Source organism: Prionailurus viverrinus, chromosome A2, assembly GCF_022837055.1.
Source record: "Prionailurus viverrinus isolate Anna chromosome A2, UM_Priviv_1.0, whole genome shotgun sequence".
NCBI lineage: Eukaryota > Metazoa > Chordata > Mammalia > Carnivora > Felidae > Prionailurus > Prionailurus viverrinus.
Genome location: NC_062562.1, coordinates 8,286,426 through 8,307,105, shown reverse-complemented (window position 1 = coordinate 8,307,105; position 20,680 = coordinate 8,286,426). Strand labels below are relative to the sequence as shown.

The window sequence follows — 20,680 nt, the reverse complement described above, 5'->3', positions numbered from 1 at the left end:
GGTGGTGGTGTTGCTGGCTGTCAGAACCCTTTCTGGCAGCCGAGGCTGGGGCTGGTGTTCCTCAAGTACAACCGAGCCTCCCTGGGGACTGAGATCCCACCTGATCACCTCCCCAGGACGTCTGTCTGGATGCTCTTGCTAGTTACTAGAGCGGCCAGACCTGCTCCGGGCAGGGATGAAACTTCCTTTTCCACCCCAAGGCAAACAACTTTCTGATTTGATGGGCTCCCTAACCTCAGTGAATAACCTTCCTACACTACTAGAGACATTTCTGAATCGGGGAGACCTGAGCACACATCTGCATCTTTCCCATCTGGTTCGAGAGAACATCTTGGCTTCATAGCCTCAGAACCTGTGGCTCTTCAAGGGATCTTAAAGGATGCCCACCGAACGGGACTTACCGTCTCAACTTCTGTGTTCCTTCTGATGCGTGCGTGGGCCCAACGGCTCAGATGCCGTGAAGGGTGTGGGTGTGTTCAGGATGTGTATCTGGGGCTGGGGGTGGCAAACAGACCACAGAAGGGAGGGAGCCAGCGGCTCTGTCATGCAGCCAACTCAACAGAGGCCCTTCTTGGAGGCGATCCTGTAGGACACTGAGGTAGGACCTAGGGCTCATGCGTGTGTAGGAACAGCCCTGGGGGGATGTATATACATCCCAGTGTCTACACTAGGGTAGCCAGAAGGGGGTTTTAAGCGGAAGCTACTTCTTAAGAATGCTCCATACCCACTGTGGGGCTCGAACTCAGGACCTTGAGATCCAGAGTCCCACACTCTACCGACTGAGCCAGGCCAGGCACCCCGCCGTAAGTGGAAGCTATTGGCCGCTTGGCTTGGAGCCTGTTTCCCAGTGGCAGGGGCTCTGGCCCAGGGCCCCCCCTCACAGTGGCGTTCTGAGGTGTGATGTTTGCACTGGCTGTCCCGAGCACACGGTGCCCTAGTGTGCAGCGACCGTCCCTTCCTGGGCCCGGCGCCCCCAGAGAGCAGCATGCGGCAGGGCTGTTACAAAGGCGTTTAGTTTATTTTCCTCAGTGTCACTGATATTCTCATGGTTCACATTTCCCAGTGCGGCTCCTCTCCTTACAGTAGTTAATGTGCAATCTCACTTACGGGCCCGGGGAGTGGGGGGTCGGCCCAGGGCGGGGAGGGCGTTGGCACTTCACACGGACAGGGCGGGCGGTCTGTCCTGCGTGAAAGAGGCGGGTGAGTGGGCGGCCAGGGGAGGCGGGGGGGGGGGGGGCCCACAGTCTTTTTTTTTTTTTTTTTTTTTTGCGTTGGTTGGTGATTCTCCATTCGTGCTCCTCCCTGGGCTGCCCGGGGTGGGGGGACCATGCAGCTCAGAGCAGGGCGGGGCAGGGGAGGGAGAGAAGGAAAAGCAGCAGGCCGCCCAGGAGGTGGGGAGGGCAGGGCGGGAGGGGCGCAGGGGTGGCTCCTGGGGTAAGGCACAACCCTGTCTTTGGCTCTCCTGGTGAGGAGTTTCCTCCCCGGCACCCCTGCCCAGCCCCTTCCCCCCCCCCCCCCACCCCAACACAGTCCCGGGAGCCAGGGGCACCTCCTGGGGTCCCTGAAACGAGGGGCTCTGCCACCCAACCCAGTGCTGCAGGGGCTTGGAGGAGGGACAGGGGCAAGCCCCACCCGAGGACAAGGCAGGGAGGGGCTGGGCAGGGGCCTGTCCAGGACAAAGGGGTGGGGAGGGAGAAGACCCCAGTCCCAGAGAGCCGGCCCCTGCTAAGGCCTGGAAGGAGGGGAGCGCCTGGGGACTCCTTCCTTGTGGGGTCTGGCTGGAGCCCCAGCCTGCCCCTCGGCCTCGGCCGGCCCGGCAGCTTGCCAAGTGACCAGGATATTGTGCTTTGGGATAGATGCTGGGGTGGGATGTCAAAGCCAGGACGAGGGCGTGGGGGAGGTGCGACTAAGGTGCTTGTGCTTTAGCTGGGGCGTCGACTCCCCCCATACACTGGGCCGGCTGAGGGCTAAGGTGCAGGGGCCAGGCCAGGAAAGTGGGATGCCAGGACCCCAGCCAGACCAGACGCCCCCCCACCCCCACAAAAAGATGTCAGGAGGGGACCCCTTCACAGACTGGTGGGGGCTGCTGGAGGCGGTGGGGGGGACCTCTGAGTCAGATTCCAAGGGTTGGGGCTGACCCCCACCCCACCTCCCACAATCCCCCTGCCTCTGGAGAGGCTGCCGGAAGCAACGGGCTGGTCAGATTGGGGAGAAGGCGGCGAGAGGCAGTGGGGACAGGGCTAGAGGGAAAGGTGAAATTGTAAAGGACACCCAGTGTGGGGGGACAGGGAGTAAAAAAAAAGAACCCTCCACAGAGTTCACATGTAAAACTCAAAAAAACACAACCCCCTCGCGCTGGGCGAGGACAGAAAGAGGAATGGTTAGAGAAAATTCTGCAAACTGCTAACAATGAAAGTGGGCCCTGCCTTGTCCCCAGAAGCTGGGCTCAGCCAAGAGGCCAAGGCCAGGCCACCCCCCCCCCCTTCAAATGGAGCCCCGCTGGGGAACAGAGGAGCAAGGGAGGAGCTGGTCAGACCCACAGGAGCCTGAGCAGAGGCCTGGCCGGGTCCCCACCTCAGAAATGCGCACCCACACTCCACACTCACGCACGCACGCATTCAGCCTGCCCCCATCCCCCACCCCGTCCTGCCTGCCGCGTCCCCTGGGGACCGAAGGGGACATCAGACAGTCCCGTTGGTTTGAAAAATAAAAGGAATCTTATACTTCAATATTTCATCAGCTAAAAAAATGCTTTAAAAAGTATGTACAGGGGGTGGGGGCAGCGTGGGATGTGGGGGTGGGGGGGGGGAGGGCAGCAGCCCCCCAGCCTGCTCCCCTGGCTGCTAGCCCTGGCCCTACTGCCTCGCATATCCATTTGTTTAAAAGCAAAACTTCTACACACACACACACACACACACACACACACACACACACACACACACACACACTTCTGTGAGCCCAGGAAACCTCTCGTTCTATTCGCAGAGACCCTCAGTCTTTCCCCAAGAGCCTCCCACTCGGGACCTGCCCCACTCAGGCCCCAGGGGAAAAGTGGGGGCAACAGAGGTGGGCACAGGGTGGGGAGAGAGAGGGGCGCCGGGCCCGCCACTGCCCACCACCTTAGATCAGTTGTGAAGTTTCTCTGAGCCTCAGTTTCCTCAGCTGTGAAATGGGGAGTCCCCTCAGCCTCGCCTACCCCAGCCCCCAGGCGCAGGGACAGACGAGGGAGACAGGAAGGCGCTTTTGGAAACGTGGAAGCACTGGGAGGTGGTGGCAGGAGGGGTCCTGAGAACCCTGGGGCCCCTGCAAGTCCCAAGAGGTTGCAGCAAGGGGCCCAGGGCCTGGGGAGGGAGCCTTCCTGAGCCCCCCAGGCCGGCCCCTCCCCGCCTGGCCTGGTGAGTGGGGAGACCACTGCTAGGGGTTAGGAGAGGGGGAGCAGGAGCCCCCCTGACGGCGCCCGAGTGTGCTAGGGAAGGCAGTGCAGAGCTCGCACCGGCCGCTGCCCTCTCCCAGCCCGCTCAGATTGGGGTCAGAGAGTGGGATGGGGAGGCAGAGGGGCTGGGAGCATGCAGCGCCCCCCGCGGGTCCTGGGGAGGGACAGACAGTAGCTCGTGACCAAGATGGTAGGTGGGCGTGATCGGGTGGGGGGGGGGGGGGGGAGTGTGACGGCCCCGCGGGGAGGGTCCGGTGGTAGTTACTGGAGGGCCTCGGCCGAGGGGCCGGCCTCGCCGTCGTGGCTGGCCGTCTCGAAGCTGTGCTCCACGCCCATCATGTCCGGCTCGATCTTGCCCGTGTCGCTGATGAAGGTGGTGTAGGCATCGCCCTCCGCCATGAGCACCTTGAGCTTGGGGATCCAGCTTTTCCGCACGACGCGGCGGGCGTTGGTGCACATGTCAGCTGCGATGGCGTTCATCTCACTCTCCTTGAAGTTGGGAGCAAAGTTCTGGCAGTAGTCTGCGAGGGCACAGACACAGCGGGGCTCAGGCAGAGTGTGGCCCCGGCCGCTCACACTGCCAGCAGCCACGCGGCCACGCTGCTCCTTGATTCCCAAACACACACCCAGGGCAGCCCCGAACCCCCCTCAGAGGTGGCGGAACGGAGGAACCCGCGAGCCACGACGTCAGTTGACCCCATGCCTGACTGGGCTCGGCCGTGTGTGGGGTTTGAGAGGATGGCCCAGGGCTCTTGAAAAGTCTGGGTCATTTGCCAGAATTTAGGAACTGCGAGATTCCACACGAAAACCCAGACCTCTCTCCCGACAGCTGGCTGGGGCCTGGCTGCTTCACCACTCCCATGACTCCCCGAGGACCCCTCCCCCCGCACTCCCACCCCCACAGCTGACACAGGCTGACCTTCAGTGCCCCCCGCCCCTCACTGTGGGGAAATCTCTATCCAGTCACAGCCTTCTTCCCCACAGGCCTAGATTGAGCCTCAGAATCTTGACCCCAAACCCCACCCATCTATCAGGGCCAACGCGGGAGAGGACCATCCGCCTGCCCCGGGCCCCGCCCCTCTAGAGACTCACACTTGACAGCGTGAAGGACGCGACTGTCCAGCGGTTTGCGGCTGGGGTTGTTGGAGGAAGAGCGGATGCCGGTGCCACAGCTGTTGGCCAGCGTGTTCCTGGGGTGGAGGGCACGGAGGAGGGAGTCAGGCCGCCCGTGGCAGGGGGTATGGGGCGGCCCCCCTCCCCTCCAGCCGGGCTCTGCGAGGGCCTCACCGGTCAAAGAAGGAGGCCAGGAGGCGCCGCAGCAGGACCTTGTGCCGCGTGCCCGCGCTGACGTGGCAGTTCATGAGCTGTGCCCTCGTGATGTACACATTGGTGCCTGGAGTGGGGAGCAGGAGGGTGGCCGGGGGGCCCCAAACTGCCACGTTCCCCACTTGGCCGGGCCCCGGCCTGGGCCCGGCCAAGACGCTCCCTGACAACTCGCCCCGGCGTGGCCTCGTCAGCGGTCAGGCGAGGACAGATGGTGGTGCCGCTGTGCACGGGGCACCTAGAACATGCCGGGCCCTGCTTGCACACGGGGGGCTTTTGCCCACACAACCACCTGGGCATCAAAAAGAACAGGCAGTGGGAGCTCACGCCAAGGCACCCTGCCTCCAAGAGCCAAGATTCTTAGCCACCGTATCAGGTAACCCCCAAACCACCCTAAGAAGCCGTTCATCTACCCGCGTGGCCAACAGTGCCGACCCACAATTATACCAGCCTCTGGGGCAGAAGCCTGGAGGCCGGCCTTTGGGACGAATCAACACCAAGGGGTGTCAGCTGCCCCAAGACACGGCCAGCGGTGGCAGCGGGGCTGGAGTCAGATCCCAAGTGTGGCTCCTAAACACCGGGCCAGGGGCGCTGGCTCAGAGGGCAGACGTGGGGGAGGAAAGGGGGGTTCTGGGGAGGAAGTGATGCTGGCCCACCTGTCACCAGCTCCAGCTTCTCGGAGGGGTCCCCCTCGTCGTAGAGCTTGGGGTGGCAGCGGTTGCCGATCTGGTTGATGAGCTCGGCCGGGAGAGACGCCAGGTCTTGCCGCACCCGGATGCGATTCCGGGACTCGGGGGCCACCTGCTCAGGGAGGGCCTCCACCTTCTCGGCTTCGGGGGCAGAGAGCAGCACGTGTTGGGGACCGGGGCGGGGGCGGGGACTGGGGCGGGAGGGCAGGGCAGGCACCTCACCTGTCTGGCCGACGTTCATCATGCTGTACATGGTGTACATGTTGCAGATCTGCCGGTACTGCTCGTCCGTGCCCTCCTCGCCTGCATCCTCCTCCTCATCCTCCTCGTTGTGGTAGGAGCCGGGGCTGTCGCTGGTATAGGCACTCGAGGTGCCTGGGCTGGTCCGCTCTGACGTGCTGGGCCCGCTCACCACGCCCCCTGCTGCCACCGCCGCCGCCGCCGCTGCTGCTGCCGCCCCCCCAGCCGGTTGCCCGGTGCCGGCCCCCGCCGCCGCCGCCGCCGCCACGGCCACCCCGGCGGGCTGTGCCGCCGCCACCACCGGGGCCTGCTGGGGCGGCCGGTTGGCAGCCAGGTCTGGCGTGGAGAACTTGGCCATCTTGCGGCTGCCGTTGCCACCGCCACTGCCGCCGCTGTCCCACAGCCGCTTGGCCACGGGCGTGCACTGCACGGAGTCCGACTCCTGCTGCTCCGTCTTGACGCGGGACACGAGGGGCAGCGGGGTGCCACAGGCCGGCCAGCTCGACGTCTGGGCCACGGGGCTCTGGGGCTCGGACGATGGGGCCTCCTCAGCGTGCAGGCCCTGGGAGTCGCAGCTGGGGGAGCTCACCTTGAGGAAGAACTCGGTGCCCTTCTCCATGATCTCCTGGATCTGCAGGAAGCCGGCCGTGTACATGAGCAGGAACTGGTCCCCCACGTTCATGCTCAGCCGGCCTGTGTAGCAGAAGCTGAGGATCCGCTGGAAGGACTGGGGCTGCACGGCAGCCGGCAGCTCCACCACCGCACTCCGGCTGCTGTTGAACAGGTCCCGGAAGTAGGAGCTGCTGGCGGCCAGCACGGCCCTGTGGGCCTTAAAGGCGTGGCCCTTGACCACCACGGACACGTCACAGTACAGGCCCTGCAGCCGCTGCTCGTTCAGACACTCCAGAATGCTGTTGCCGAAGTTCGGGATCTCCATCTGCAGGGTCTGGGCCATGGCGGCAGCTGCGCGGGGGGGGGGGGGGGGGGGGGGAGGGGATAGGGAGAGACAGACAGAGGGACAGGGTCAGGCAGCAGACTCAGCCCTCCTCTCGTGAACCTCACCTGCTGCAGGGAGGCACGTGGGAGCAGCATCCACAGGGTGGACTCGGCCGCGGTTGCGAGAATCACCGGGAGCCACCCACGCCTTCAGTCCCGGCACAGACTTGCCTCCATGACAGACTGTCAGATCAGTTATGTCAGCCACAGGCCCGGGGTGGGGGTGGGGGGTGGGGCGTGCTGGCTGTCCCTTGCAGACAGGAGGGCAAACGCACACTTACACGTATGTGCCTGAATTTGAAATGAGCGAACACAGTGAGTGTCTGTGAGCATTAAGCACCACCAGCACGACACGCACAGATAGGGCAACCCCTAGAGAAGGGCACTGGCGTCAAAACACCAAGAGGCCAGGGTCGTCTGGTTTTTCACACTGCGTCCACAGGGCTGAGCACGTGACCCCCAATCACTGTTTGATGAATGAATGAATAACCTACTCAAGAAACCCCGAAAGCACATGAGAACATCACTAGTCGTCAGGGTAACTACGCGAGCCCAAACCACAGCGAAACACCATTTCATACCAACGGGGCTGGATGGAATAAAAAAGACAGACAAGTGTTGGCAAGGATGAGATCGGAATCCTCCTACGCTGCTGGTGGGGATGCAAAATGGTGCAGTTGCTATGGAAAAAGTCTGGCAGCTCCTCCAATGATTAAACACGGAGTTACCATATGACCCAGCAATTCCATTCCTTAGAATTATACCCAAGAGAAACAAACACCTAGATCCACAGAAAATCCTGTGCACCGTTCACAATCGCCAAAAAGGTGGAAACCCAAATGTCCATCAACTGATGAGTGGATACATAAAATATGGTCCAGTCATACAACGGAATATTATTCAGCCACATAAAGGAACAAACACAGATACAGGCTAGGATATGGGTGAACCTTGAAAACATTATGCTGAAGGCAAGAAGGCAGACAAAAGACCTGTGTATTATATGATTTTATGTACGGATGGGTTCTTTCATTTACTTATTTAGCTAAAAGATCAGAAGTAATCTCTACACCCAACGTGGGGCTCGAATCCACAAAACTGAGATCAAGAGTCACGGGCTCTGCTGACTGAGCCATCCAGGCACTCTTATATGATCCCATGTATACAGATCTCCAAAACAGGCAAATCCAGAGCTGGCAAGGTGGGGGGGGGGTGGGGTGGTGAGCAGAAGAATGCAGTGTTTCTTCTTGCCGTAATGTAAAATGGGCTAAAATTGTGGTGATGTGTGCACAACTCTGAATAAGCAATTGTGATCTTTGAATAACATAGGTCTGAACTGTGTGGGTCCACTTACACGCAGAATTTCTTCAATACGGTTCAGTACCATAAATGTTATTTTCTCTGCCTTATGATTTTATATTCTTTTAAGTAATCACTATGCCCAAGTAGTGGGGCTCAGACTCATGACCCAGAGATCAAGAGTCGCATGCTCCTCTGACAGAGCCAGCCAGGTGCCCCTTCCTTATGATTTTCTTGGTTAACATTTTTTTTCTCTAGCTTACTTTATCGTAAGAACACAGTAGGGGCGCCTAGGTGGCTTAGTCGGTTAAGCGTCCAACTTCAGCTCAGGTCATGATCTCCCGTTCATGGGTTTGAGCCCCCGCCTCTGGTTCTGTGCTAACAGCTCAGAGCCTGGAGCCTGCTTTGGATTCTGTGTCTCCCTCTCTGCACCTCCCAGACTCACTCTGTCTCTCTCTCAAAAATAAAATAAACACTAAGAAAAAAAAACATAGTATAGAATACTTATACAAAGTATGTGTTAATTGACTGTTTTCATTATCGGTAAGGCTTCCGGCCAACAGTAGGCTGTTAAGTTTTTGGGGAGTCAAAGATTTTGCATGGGCTTTCGACTTTGCACGCCCCCCCCCCCATCTCAACTCATTCAAGGATCACCTGTATGAAAACCATGGAGTTGTACACTTTAAATGAACTTCATGGTATGTGTCTCTCAATAAAGCTCAAATAAAGAAATAAGAATCCACAGGACCGGTTTCTTCTGGGCAGAAGACATGAGAAACTTGCCACGAACACTCCTGAGTCTTGCATTTTGAACCTGATCATATTACACCTACTTACAAAAATAGGTAATATTTCAAAAGATGTAAAATGTGTGAAATCGTAGCATACACATCTAATTTGTGAAAATTAACCCCAAAGTGCTAGAGGGGGATAGAAATGCCAATTTAAGAAACTGTGGCCCTTCTCAGGGAGGCCCAGGCACCTCTCAAATGGGAACTTCTGCATCACAGCCGATTCCATCAGTGCACATTCCAGCACATTCCAACCCAGAACTGGTGGGGTGGGATGGGCATGTCCAGTACTCTAAGGGCACTCATAAAAGGGCATTGAAGGACAAGGCGGCTTTATAACTGTACCCATGGTAAAAGTGAGTCCCCTGCAATTCTATGGAATATAGAAGGCAGTGGTCCTGAATGGGCTGGGTGAGTATGAAAAGAGTCCAGCTGGTGAGAAGGAAGAAAGTCGGCGTGCAAAGGCCCTGGGGCAGGTACCAACTAGAGCCCCCAGCTGTTTCCCCTCATTCTCAGATTAGCTCACCTGCTTCTTTCACATTTTTAATTCACTAGCGAGTCCATTCTGAGCTGCTTCCACGGGCTGAACCCTGGGACACAGTGGAACTCTGGTAACACCAGGTACCAAGAGGACAACAGAAGCAGCCATGTGCCCATAGTAAGTCCTGGCTCCAGAACCAACTTGTTCCTGAAGGCAGGAACTCCGAATCTCTGCTTCTCCATTTGGAAACAGATGTTGGTTAAGGCCAACCCGATTGTGCAAATCTAGTCTGCATTCACTAAGCTGCTACATGTGATGGACCCTGAGGGAGACACTGGCAGGCCCTGCCCCTCCCAGCACCCGGGTCACCCAAGAGCTGACAGTTGGTGACCTACAGGAGTTCTCTGAATCCTCTTAGCAAACCCACGGGGCTGATTTCATACTCCCAATTTTCAGACGGGAAAACTGAGGCCATGGGGGGATGTTAAAAACAGTCTCAAGGTCATCGCTGAGGAAACAGTAGGGACAAGATTCAAATCAGGGTCTCTGTGGGCACTGAAACTTGTGATTTCCCTTAGCTATGCCCTCTGCTTCCTTGTCCTCATCAAAATCACTGTCACCCCCAGGAAAAACAATTTAAGGCAATCCCGGGGGGAAATAGGGACTCCACCATCAGAAGGCAGCACCTTCCTTCAGGAGTTCCAACTCAACACCAGATGGGCCAGGAGCTGGCCCTCTGTGTGTGGATAAGAGAAACTGAGGCACCAAGTGGAGGCAAAGGACGCAGCCCAGAGAGCCCGCTCCAGGGGCCTGGCACCCCCAACCCAATTCCCAAGGCTGCCAAAATGAAGCTACCCCAGGTACTGGGGCCCAAGTGACCAGAGCCAAGGGGGTCAAGGGTGAGGCCAGCTCCCTCAACAGGATCACTAGACCCCCAGTTGGGAAGGCTCTCACGGTAAGGGGAAGGACCAAGGCAGGAGAGGCGTGCAGTGGAGTCCAACCCCAGACCTGGGTTCCATTGCCAGGCCCTCCCCTCTGTGCCTTGGTTTGTTCATCTGCAAAATGGAGACTCACTCATCCAACCCACCCTGATAAACTGCAAGGCGCGAGGGACACAGCCCTAAAGGAGACTGGCTATTTCCACGTGCAGTTGTCTAGCGGGAAGACACCGGGAGTGACACATTTACCGCCGGGGTGAGTGTGTCAGAAGGGCTGGGCTGACTCTGGGAGTGAGGTGAAGACAGGGGGCCAGAGGTCCACCAAGTCTCGGGCAGGAAGGAGTGAGGTGCAGTCAGAAGACCCCAGGAGGCCAGCGGCGGCTTGAGGCGAGTGCAGGGCCAACAGGGCTGCTGGGAAAGGGGTGGGACCGGGGGCCCCGGTCTGGTGAGGGGAAGTGTTTCCGCGGGAGCAGTGGGAAGCTTGGAGCAAGGGAGACACAGGCCCAGACCGCCTTCGGGAGAACTCCCAACCAAAACAGGGGAGACACTGAGGGCTGGGCCAGTGGTGGGGCAGGTGGCAGTGGGGCAGCCACAGAGAGAGGATGGTCAGACTCAGCGGTGAGTGGCTAAGAGGAGGGAGCACCAAGGCAAGAATAAATGCCTCCAGTCTGGGACGTGGCAGCTGCTGGGGGAGGTGCTGCATCCCGGGGCTGCAGAAGAAATTCTGGGGGGTTCTCCTAACTGTGCTGGTGTGCCAGTTGCTGCTAAGGGCACAAGGACCGCCCCGCTTCATAGGTGAGGACTGAAGCGCGGCCCTGCCCCTCCCGAGGCGGCTGGACTTGAGGGCCTGACCGCTCACCGGGAACCGGCACCGGATGGCAGCTCAGCTCGGGGAAAGCTCAGCAACGAGAGTGCTGAGGTCCCTGGGGTGACAGCGGGAACACACACAGGGAGGCGCTCCCAAAGGCGAGAACCAACCTGACATTCAGGCTGGGGTCCCCCAGGCCTTGTGAACCCCAGCCTCACAGCCCGGCACCCAGGGCTTTGACGCCTTAACCATTTGGCGGGGGGAGGCAATCAGTGCCAACGGCTCAACCGGTCAATGCACAGGAACCCCCTCCACGGTGCAGGGGAGTGGGGTGGCAGGGCTTGAGATGCAGAGACGCTGTGTGGCCTTGCTGTCCCTGCAAGGGCAGCGAAAGGCGAGGGCTTGGCTGGTTTAGAAGCATAGGACAGGTCACCCCCAGGCTCCCCTCCTTCCCTCCCTGGGCAAATGCCCCACTCCAGTCCTCTGGACTCAGAAAGAACGGCTGTCCTGGCTCTCCCTGAAGCCCCTTAGCCACGCTAGCCCTGTGAGGGGAGGGACCGTGGAGCACGACGGGCTCCCAGAAAACAGGTCTGTAGTACCTGCTGCCTAGGCAGTGGTGATGGAGTCAAGAGTCGGGGGTTTCTAAACCATCCAGCAGTCCTGTCCCCGCCAAGCACACTGCATGGCTCTCCCACCCGCGCCAGGCGTCTGTCCGGCTGTGCACCCTGCCAGGAGAACCCTTTTCCTCCCACTGCCCACATCTTCCTCTCCCACCGTTACCCCCTGGCTCTGAGAATTTTCCAGACTGGAGAAGATGCCCTTCTTCTGCACACTCTCCCCGGCTCCCACACGCAGAGCCCTAATGCTTACCTCTGAGAAAACTAAATCCCACTCGACTAGAGAATCCTTAAGGGCAGAAGACCTCACAATGTGGCATATTAGCCTGCCCATCTTCTGGGGTCCCCAGACTCCCCTCGAAGGAAGGGGCGGCTCCCAGCCCTATGCAGGGCCAAAGGGACCCTCCCAGCATCGCTAGTGTCCTGGCCCCAAACACGAGCAGGTCTCCCAGTGAGATGCAAGGGCCCAGCACTCCGTTTCCATGACCTCCCGAGTCACTCAACAAATATTTGCCAAGCGCCTGCCTGGGGCATGAAGTGCCTGGGAGCCCGGGGCAGGCCATGAGCGAGACAAGGCCTGCCTCCAGGGCTCATGGTCCAACAGGGAACGTGGTCTTACACCCAGAGTTCCACAGATCAACGTGCCGCATGTGTGGGCCTCTAACATTACAGCTGACATATTGGAGCGGGGACGGGGGGTGGGGGGGCAGACAGAACGAGGCGGTGGTGGAATGGGAGCATAGCCCCCAACGTACAGGGAGACCATGCAGAGTCCTGAGAGAGAAGCAGGCACAGTCCTTCCAGAAAGTGAAGGTAAATGAAGGCTGGTGCTGGGCCCAATCCTTGGTTAGTTTCTCTCTTCCCAGGGATTGAACCCAGACCGAGGGCTCTGCTCTGGACCCAACTGTGCCTCCTCACCCCAATTCGTGGGTTGAACTCTTACCCCCCAACACGTCTGTATTTGGAGATGCAGTCTTTAGGAGGTAATTAAGATTAAACAAGGGCCTAAGAGTGGGAGCCCTGATCTGCTAGGACCGGTGAGTCTTAGAGAAGGGAGAGATTTCTCTCTCTGTAAGGACACACACCAAGGCCGTGTGGGCACATCTGGTCTTGGACTTCCAGGCTCCAGAAGTGGGAGCCATGTCTGTTGTTTCGGCCACCCCGTCTCTGGCGTGTTGTTATGGCAAGCTGGCTCAAGACAGGCTTGAAGTAGCATCCTCTCGCCTACAACTCCCCCGTGGAGCCCCTGTCCTGGGCTTCCTATGGGTGCCAGACGTGTATATGTCCCCAATACTAACTCGACGTGCCTGCGGCCAAACCCCTCCCCACACCCCCAAGCCCGCCAGCCAAAGCTCTCACCAGCTCCAGCCTTCCTTGCTCAGGCCAACACCCTGATCTGACCCCCAAACTCTTTCAAAACCTGTTCTCACCACCTGCTCTTGGGACTTCCTAGAATGCTGTCCCCGAGATGGCCACAGCTCGTCACACCTGCCCAGTCACTTATCTCAAACTCCCAAAGACAGAAGCTCTCCCAACCCCAATTCCTTCGCTTCTCCTGCTTGATTTTTCCTCCTTGGTGCTTCCTACCATCTAGCTAGCTAGATGCGTCCTTGGCTTTGTGTCAGTTCCACCAGGGCAAGGTGCCTGCCTATCCGGTTTATACTGCAGTGTTCGCTGCCCCCTAGGACCAGACAGGTACACAGTGGGTGCTCAATAGTTGTTTGTGGAATGAAAAATTATTTCTGTTACTTCCAACCTAACTCCCCTTTTTGTTCCACATGAATGTGACCCAAACAGGGTGGGAGCCCCCAGGGCCAGTGTGGAGGGTGCCGCCTAGACCGGTGCCCCCCTCGGGCAGCCGCACCAGGCGGGTGGCCTGCAGTCAGGGTCCCGCTCTGAGCTCAGTGTCACTGCATTTCGGATTCCCACCAACTGTTCACACTACTGCCTGATCGTGCCGGGGTGCGGCAGGCTTGAACTGCAAGCGCTTGGGTGGCAGGGCGACTCCTGGGAGTGGAAACTGGCAGGGATTTGGAAAGGGAGCTCCAGACTCCCCAGGCAGCACAAGCGAGGGGTACAGATGTGCGCCATCACCAGGGACGGACTGTCTGTCTTCCCGGCTGACCTTCCAGGGAAGCTGTGAGCTGCCCGATGTAGTGCAAGCCAGTTCAGGGAAACCACCAACCCCAAGTGAAAGGACCAGAGGCCCGTAGAAAGCCCCACAGGACTTCAAGCAGCTCAGCAGGAGGTCAGAGTAAGGTGGGGGGAGGGGATATACCCCCAGGCTGCCAGAGCAGCCTTCCTGGCCCAGAGCCATTCTGACCCTCAGTAGGCGCCAACTGCAAAGCAGCTGAGGCAAACATTTGCTAATGAAGAACAAAGTGTTACCTGACTGTACAGATCTCTACTGCTGGCATTTAAAAAAAAAAAAGGACTTTATTATTATTTTTTTAGCAATCCCTACACCCAACACGGGGCTTGAACTCACAACCCCAAGATGAAGAGTCGCAGGCTTTTCCGACTGAGCCAGCGAGGCACCCCCCTACTGTTGGCATTTTTAAAGTAGGTGCACATTCCGCCCCCCCCCCCAAAAGTGGCCATGATATCCACAGTGGGTGACAGGATTGTGACAGGGCATTAGCTGGCAAGTAGCATTTACATTGTCCCTACTGTGCACCTGCACAGGGCAAGGGCTCTGTTACACTTCTCTCTCTGGTTTCTGAGGAAGAAACAACTCTTCCCGCCATTTTCCGGGCGTAGAGAGCAAGGCCCAGAATTGCGCCCAGGCCCTCTGGCTCCTGTCCCAGAATCGGAGGTAACAGTGGCTGAGGCTTCCTCACCACGGCTGGCCCATGCCCAGCTCGTCCCCCACGTGGTCCCATCGCTCCCCGAGGCACGCAGGCCACCGTGACTAGACCCATCCCATGGATGGGAAAACTGGGGCTCAGAGAGGCCAGAGCTGGGGCTCTTTATCTTCACTGGGTATGTCTTCCCCATAAATGGGATCTCGGTCGCCCTCTGAGGGCTAGGCTGCGGGCCGTTCCTGCCTCCCCTACAGGAGGCCTTCTCCTTTGCCCAGCCTCCCCCAGCTACTCCCTCCCCTTCGCCCCTGCCACCTCTGGGAAATGAGCAGTCCAGTCCCCCGCTCGCCCCAGGGTCTCCCTCTCTCCTCCCACTCTCCCTTCCTCCGCCCACAGCAGCAGCCCTACCCCCCACCCCAAGTCCACCTTTCGGAGTTACACCCTAATCCCTGTGTGCCTTCAAACTTGAAGGAGGAGGTGGTGGCAGGCACACGATGGAGGGAGTGTCACATGCTAAGGCCCTGAGGTGACGCTGGTGTAGCTAAGGCAGGTGGCTCCTGGGAAGGGGCCTGTCAAAACGGGCTTGGAAGGCGCCGCAGGACCTTGGCACGGCTTAAGAAGACGAATCTTGTTATCTTACACAAAGCGCAAAGCTTCCTGCTTAGAGTTGTGCTTCCTTTCCTCTACACCGCCAGAAAACATCTCCCTGCAGCGGCGCTGACAGCCTGACATCAGTCTTCCCAACTCGAAAAGGGGCTAACAGCAGCAGCCACCTCCTGCGGCCATTCCAAGGACTGAACCGGCAAGCAATGCAGGCAGACTGGTGCTTACCCTGAGTCCGGGACCCGGTAACACCAGCTGTTATTAGCCACGTCCCCTCTGTCCCTCCCCCTAAGCCCCTCGCAGGCTGTAAGGTCTCTGACAGCAGCGGCCACGTCCTACACCCCCAGAACCTTATGCCATTTCATGATTAATCGAGCAGTACTTGCTGAGGGCTCCCTGCCTGCCCCAGTGCCTTCCCAGCATCATCAAACACCCCAGACACCAATCTCTGTGCTCCTCATGGTAACAACACAGCGAGGATACCCCGACCTTGTGGCCACTGGGACCAGATCACTCTTTGGCGGGGGGGGGGGGGGCGGGGAACGGACGGACGGACCATCCTATACATTACGTACGATGTTGAGCAGCATCCCGGACCTCTACGCTCACTAGAGGCCAGTACCAGCCCCAGCTGTGACCACCAAACACGTCTCCAGACATTTCCCAAAACCCCTTAAGAGGAGGCAGAATCATTCCTCATTGAGAACCACTGCTGCACAGGCAAGCCTGCTTGTCCTCACTCATCAGAGGAGGACACGGGAGGTGCCCGAGGTCGCAACCTTTGCCCAGGGTCTCATGGCTGAGGAGGATGGCGCTGATGGAATCAGACTCTCCACTAGACCGTGGTTGCTCACCTTCAGCCACCCTCCGCCTAATTCAGAAAAGAGTCACAGTCCTCACAGAGGGCCCTTGGGTCTCGAAGGATGCGGAGACCTTCACCAAAGGAGGCAGCACAGGAGAGACGGGACGATGACCGCAGGCAGGCACTGGGCACGACCTCTAACAGCCAGCCACCGGACGGGATTCACTTCACTGCAGCTGCAAGCTGCAGCTCAGAGGGCTCTCCAGGGGGGACCCAGAGAGCAGAGGCAGGGAGACGGGCCTCCCCCCCGCACACCCCTGCTAGGCACAATGGGCGCCGAGGGCCTGGGGAAGGAGGAAAGGGATCAGGGTGAGGAGGAGCCGGGAGGACCCCAGGAGGGAGCACAGGCTGTTCAAGCAGCGGCGCCTCGTCTTCAAGCCCAGGGGGGCTCATCATCGCCTCAAACACAGGCTCCTCTCTCCATCAACCTGCTCTGGCACTGACACTGATGAACTCCGAGTCAACCTGGCTGGACCAACCCCCAACGCTCTTCAAACCCACGCCTGCAGGCTGACCCCAACGACAGATCCTGCAAGACTGACAAAAACTCAGCTGTCCTCACAGCCTTGCTCGCTGGGGCTCCCCACTGGCTGGCCAGACTTTAAAAGGCCTGGAGGCAGGCCAAGGGGTCTGGACTTTCATCTGGGGGCAGCGAGGAGACCCAGGAGACCCTGCGACCCGGGTGCTTTTCTGTAAATGGCACTAAGGGTCTTCATTTCCACACTGGGGTCACCCCCCTCACTCCTTCCCTCATGAGGACAAGATATTTAGAGTACTTAGCAGGAGGCTGGCACATGCTCAATGAAGGCTTTCAATGTGCTGTCCCCTCTGCCCAGAACATTCGCTCCTCCCCTGCCCCAGCTTCCCTCACCAGGCCGATTTCTTCTTATTCAGGGCTCAGCTCTCCCACAAGCCGTGCCTGACCACCCAATTTGAAATTCTCCACTGTCCCCCCACACCCCCCCCCCCACCGGATCTGTTATTCAAGGCTGTTCCCCCACCCCCACCCCTAGCAGGCAGTCGACACCCTAGTGAAATAAAACTGTCCCAAGGGTCCCCTTACTTGTTGTACTTGCTAGTTTGGCCTCCTCTGGCACCCCAGGTCTGTGTGCCCCGAAGTCCGCACAGAAAAGCAGCCTTTGAGCACCTTCTCCTCTAGCTCCAGAGGCAGCTCAGAGCCACTGCCCTCCTCTGCCATCCACACACCACGGCCAGCCCCCACCAGTCGCTGGCCCCATTCCAGCCATGTGACCAGAGGTAGCCACCCCCGGCCTCAGTACCCAGCCCTGAGCCCCAGTCTGTGCCACAGCAGCCAGCCTCGGCCCAGCCAGACAGGGAAAAGGCACCTTTAAGTGGGGCTGCCGGCCCAGTTCCTCCCGCTCCCAGAACCAGGAGGCTAGCCAGGGAGAGGAGGGCAGGGCCCAGGTGGGATGGGTTCGAGGAACTACAGGCCGACTGGGGGAAGGCAGGGAAGGAGGGTGACAACCCATCATTAAGCCCAGGCCCAGCTGATAACCACTCGGCCCAGCAGTTTGTGGCTCTTGCCTCAGGTGTGGAAGATCCCAGAACACACTGGTAACAATTAGCCCAGAGAGAGCAACGAACGCTGTGGACGTCTGACCGGGAACCAAAGAGGGGGAAAAAGACAAACCAGGCAAGCAGAGCTCCATGCAGCTCTGGAGCTAGGCTTCGTCCTCGAAACTGCCTCCCCGAGCCAGCCCACAGTTCCGTGACCCCTGACCTCTGGGCTCCCAGAAGGGAGCCGGGGGGGATGAGGTGTGACCAGGCCCCTGAGAAAGACGCTTCCACTGTTCCCGCCCCTGGAACGCCAGGAAAACTCTGTCCGCAAGGGCACGGATCCATTCCTTGGGAGGGCCAAGAGGAAACGCCCGGGCACAGAAGCCCCGCCAGGGAATCCCAACAGTGGAGCTCCTCCAGCTATGCCCCTCAAAAGCCAGCTGGGGAGACTGTGGGTTTGAGCCGAGGGCCCGTCAGTCCCAATCTGCCACTGTCTAGCTGTGTGGCCTGGAGCAAGCCACCCGAAGCCTGAGCTTCCTCCCATCATGGAGAAGGTGGAAGCGGATCCAGTGGTGGGCCGGCAACCAACGAGCTCATCCCAGGGCCTGGCCCCAGAGGGCACCTCACAGGCAGAGCCGCGGGGCCAAGAGACCCAAAGGCCTGGGCCAGGGTGTAGACACCAGATTGGTATCATCAGGAGCCTCCAAGACCCGACGAGCAGAACTTTATTCGCTCCCCTCCCAGTCCTTCACCCCTGGGGAGCTGGTGCCTGGGAGGCCATGGTATAAGATGGTGGGTGGCTGCGAGGGGCCTGGGCTGGAGCCCCGAGGCTCTGCTCACAAAAAGTGGGGAAAGAATCTAGCACCCCAGGATACTCAGGTAAGGGCAGCTGGGCAGCTTCCCGGCAGGTATACATGCCCACCTAGGTGTTGCGGACTTTCCCACACGAACACCCATCCGGTGGGCCAGCGCTTTGGAAGAGCCAGCAGAGGCTTGCTCCAAGGGTAGGTCGGGGACCCAGAGCCCGAGAGGGATGAGGACAAGAGGGCACAGCCCAGGTCTGGCCCGGAGCGGACACCTGGTGGGGGAAGGGGTGGCATGTGCCTTTGGATCGCACTAGTTTCTCGGGACGCCCCGTGTCTCCACTAGCCGAGCCCAAAGGCGCTGTTCCCCCCCCCCCCCCCACCTCCCGATCTCCTACAGTAGTTCCTCAACCTACCTGATGGCCCCCGGATCTGGCCTTCCCCCCGCCCCGCGCATCTCTCCAAGCCCTAACCTCATATGACCCCTGCAAACATCTCTGGGATCTCCTATCCGCCCCCACCCGAACTAACTCCGCCCACACCCACCCTGCCCCACTTCCTGGGCTTCTCCTCAGCCGCCCCCAGGCCTGTAACCTGACCCACCCACCTCCTCCGGCGCCCGGACACTACCTGCAGGTCGGCCCCTCCCCGCCCCCCCCCCCCCGGGCCCTTTCCCTCCGGCCGCGCCGCTCTCCCTCCTCCCCCCACTCGGCCGGCCCAAAGCCCGACTCCTCCCCCCTCCCCCCCCCCCCACACGCCCCGGCCTCCCCGGACGCCTCCTCACTTTTCTTCCTCCGGCCTTCCAACTTCCCGGGCCTCCGGCACCTGTCCGGGCACAGCTCCGAGCCCCCCCAGTCGCCGAGAGTGAGCGGGGGGGGGGTTTGGTCTGGGCCCGATCCCGCCACCCCCAAGCCCCACGGCCCGGCCCGGGACTGGACACTCAAGGCCGCTCGTGAGGGCCGGGCCTCTCCGCACTCGCCGGCCCGGGCAGAGTGCAGGCTGCGGACCCGGTTCCTTTTCTGTCGGAGGAGGCCCCCCCCCCGGCCCTCCCCGCTCAGCCCTCAGCCGGCCCTCGGATGCCCTCGGGCCGCCCCGTAGAGAGGAGGCCGGAACCGGGCCTGGGGCGGGCCGCCTCACCTGCGCCGTGGCCGCGCTCCGGGGGCTCCCAGCGGGCTCCGCAGCGGCGGCTGGGGCCGGGCCTGGGCCCGGGGCGCGCCCCCCCTGCGCCGGGGCCTCGGCCTCCGCCTCCGCGGCCTCCGCGGCCTCCGCCTCAGCAGCAGCGGCAGCCGCGGCGGCCATTCATTGTGGGCCAGGCCGCCCCAGCCGAGCGCCGAGCGAGCGCAAGCCGCGCCGCCGCCGCAACCCGGCCGGGGAGGAGCGGCCGCGGCCCCGCCCCCTGCCCGCCTCCGGCCCCGCCCCCGAGACGAGGCCAGCTGAGCGCCGAGCGCGCCCCTTCTCACCTCGGTTTTCTCCCTTCGCCCCTCAGGGTCCCCCGCCTGTTCCTTGATCTGCCGGAGAATTCGACTCCCGACCCCGCCGCTTCCTAGTTCCGCGACCTTGGACAAGTCTCTTCGCCTTTTCGATCATTCGTTTCCTGTAAAACGAAAACAACAATGACTTCTATTTATTGTGCCTGGCACTGTTTTAGGCACTTAATGGGCATTATCTCTTTAAACGCCACAGTAACATTTTTAAGTAGAAATGACTACACACTTATACACCCTTCATAGAAAGAGAGGCACACAGAAGTGAAAAATACCTACTGAAGATTACCAGCAAGTACGTAATGGAGGGTGCCAGGATTCAAACGCCGAATCAAGAATCGACGATGAAATTAATGCTTTCATGTTTACGCCACACCTGGTTCTGTTCTAAGCATTTAACCTGCACTAAGTCGTTTAAAACTCACCACAACACAATAACGAACGTTAAAAAGTTATGTCCATTTTGCAAATGGGCAAACTTAAGCATAGATGGAGACAAGAACAAGTAGCAAGGCTAGCTGGGACTGGAATCCAGGCAGTGCAGGCCACTATGCTCCCCTCCCGTCCTACACGGTTAGAACCTCCTGAGAGAGGGGATGCTTTGCACACTTTCTAGGCATTCTGTCCCTTAATTTTTGCTCTATATTGGAAGTTAGCATTTCTATTTAACAGTTAAGGAAAGTGAAGCCCAGAGAGTTTAAGTAACTTGCCAAGACCATGTGATAGGACTGGGATTCAAACTCAATAAATCTGATTTCAGAGCCTTAATTATTCCTGCAGAGTGCCCTGAAATAATGTGCTTACAGCACTCAGTGCACAGAAGCCGATCAGTAGATGTTGAATTTCTCCGCTTACCGCCCCTTTTCTGAGCCTCACCTTCCTCATCCGTGAAATGGGGCGAGTGATGCGTCCCCTCCCAGGGGAGCCGACGTGATTAAGGCTATCCACACTACACTTTCCGAGCTTTCCGCCGTACATTTTGATCCCGGCCACC

At 59.5% G+C, this 20,680-nt stretch overlaps 1 protein-coding gene across 5 annotated transcripts; it reads right to left on the bottom strand.

Moving 5' to 3' along the window:
• Positions 1–997: 997 nt before the first annotated feature.
• On the bottom strand, positions 998–20,671 carry NACC1 (nucleus accumbens associated 1). Of its 5 annotated transcripts, none has more exons than XM_047826421.1 (8): positions 20,563–20,671; positions 19,663–19,796; positions 5,668–6,648; positions 5,413–5,586; positions 4,721–4,826; positions 4,526–4,623; positions 3,699–3,954; positions 998–1,183 (listed from the first exon to the last, which is right to left on the bottom strand). In XM_047826421.1, the coding sequence occupies exons 3-8, from the start codon at positions 6,638–6,640 to the stop codon at positions 1,087–1,089; spliced, it is 1,704 nt and encodes a 567-aa protein (XP_047682377.1). In that variant the 5' UTR covers positions 6,641–6,648; positions 19,663–19,796; positions 20,563–20,671; the 3' UTR covers positions 998–1,086. The 5 variants fall into 5 exon arrangements, with proteins under 5 accessions (XP_047682377.1, XP_047682384.1, XP_047682369.1 ...); XM_047826428.1 differs by lacking the exons at positions 19,663–19,796; positions 20,563–20,671 and adding exons at positions 15,874–16,165; positions 19,340–19,520; XM_047826413.1 differs by lacking the exons at positions 19,663–19,796; positions 20,563–20,671 and adding an exon at positions 19,340–19,520.
• Positions 20,672–20,680: the final 9 nt, after the last annotated feature.

Bases quoted from the DNA above. Each gene is read 5' to 3' on its own strand.
- NACC1 (XM_047826421.1), bottom strand. From the start codon at position 6,640: ATGGCCCAGACCCTGCAGATGGAGATCCCGAACTTCGGCAACAGCATT. The intron at 5,587-5,667 runs GTGAGGTGCCTG...CTGCCCCCGAAG, and splicing joins GATGAACGTCGGCCAGACAG to CCGAGAAGGTGGAGGCCCTC. The intron at 4,624-4,720 runs GTGAGGCCCTCG...CCTCCACCCCAG, and splicing joins CTGGCCTCCTTCTTTGACCG to GAACACGCTGGCCAACAGCT.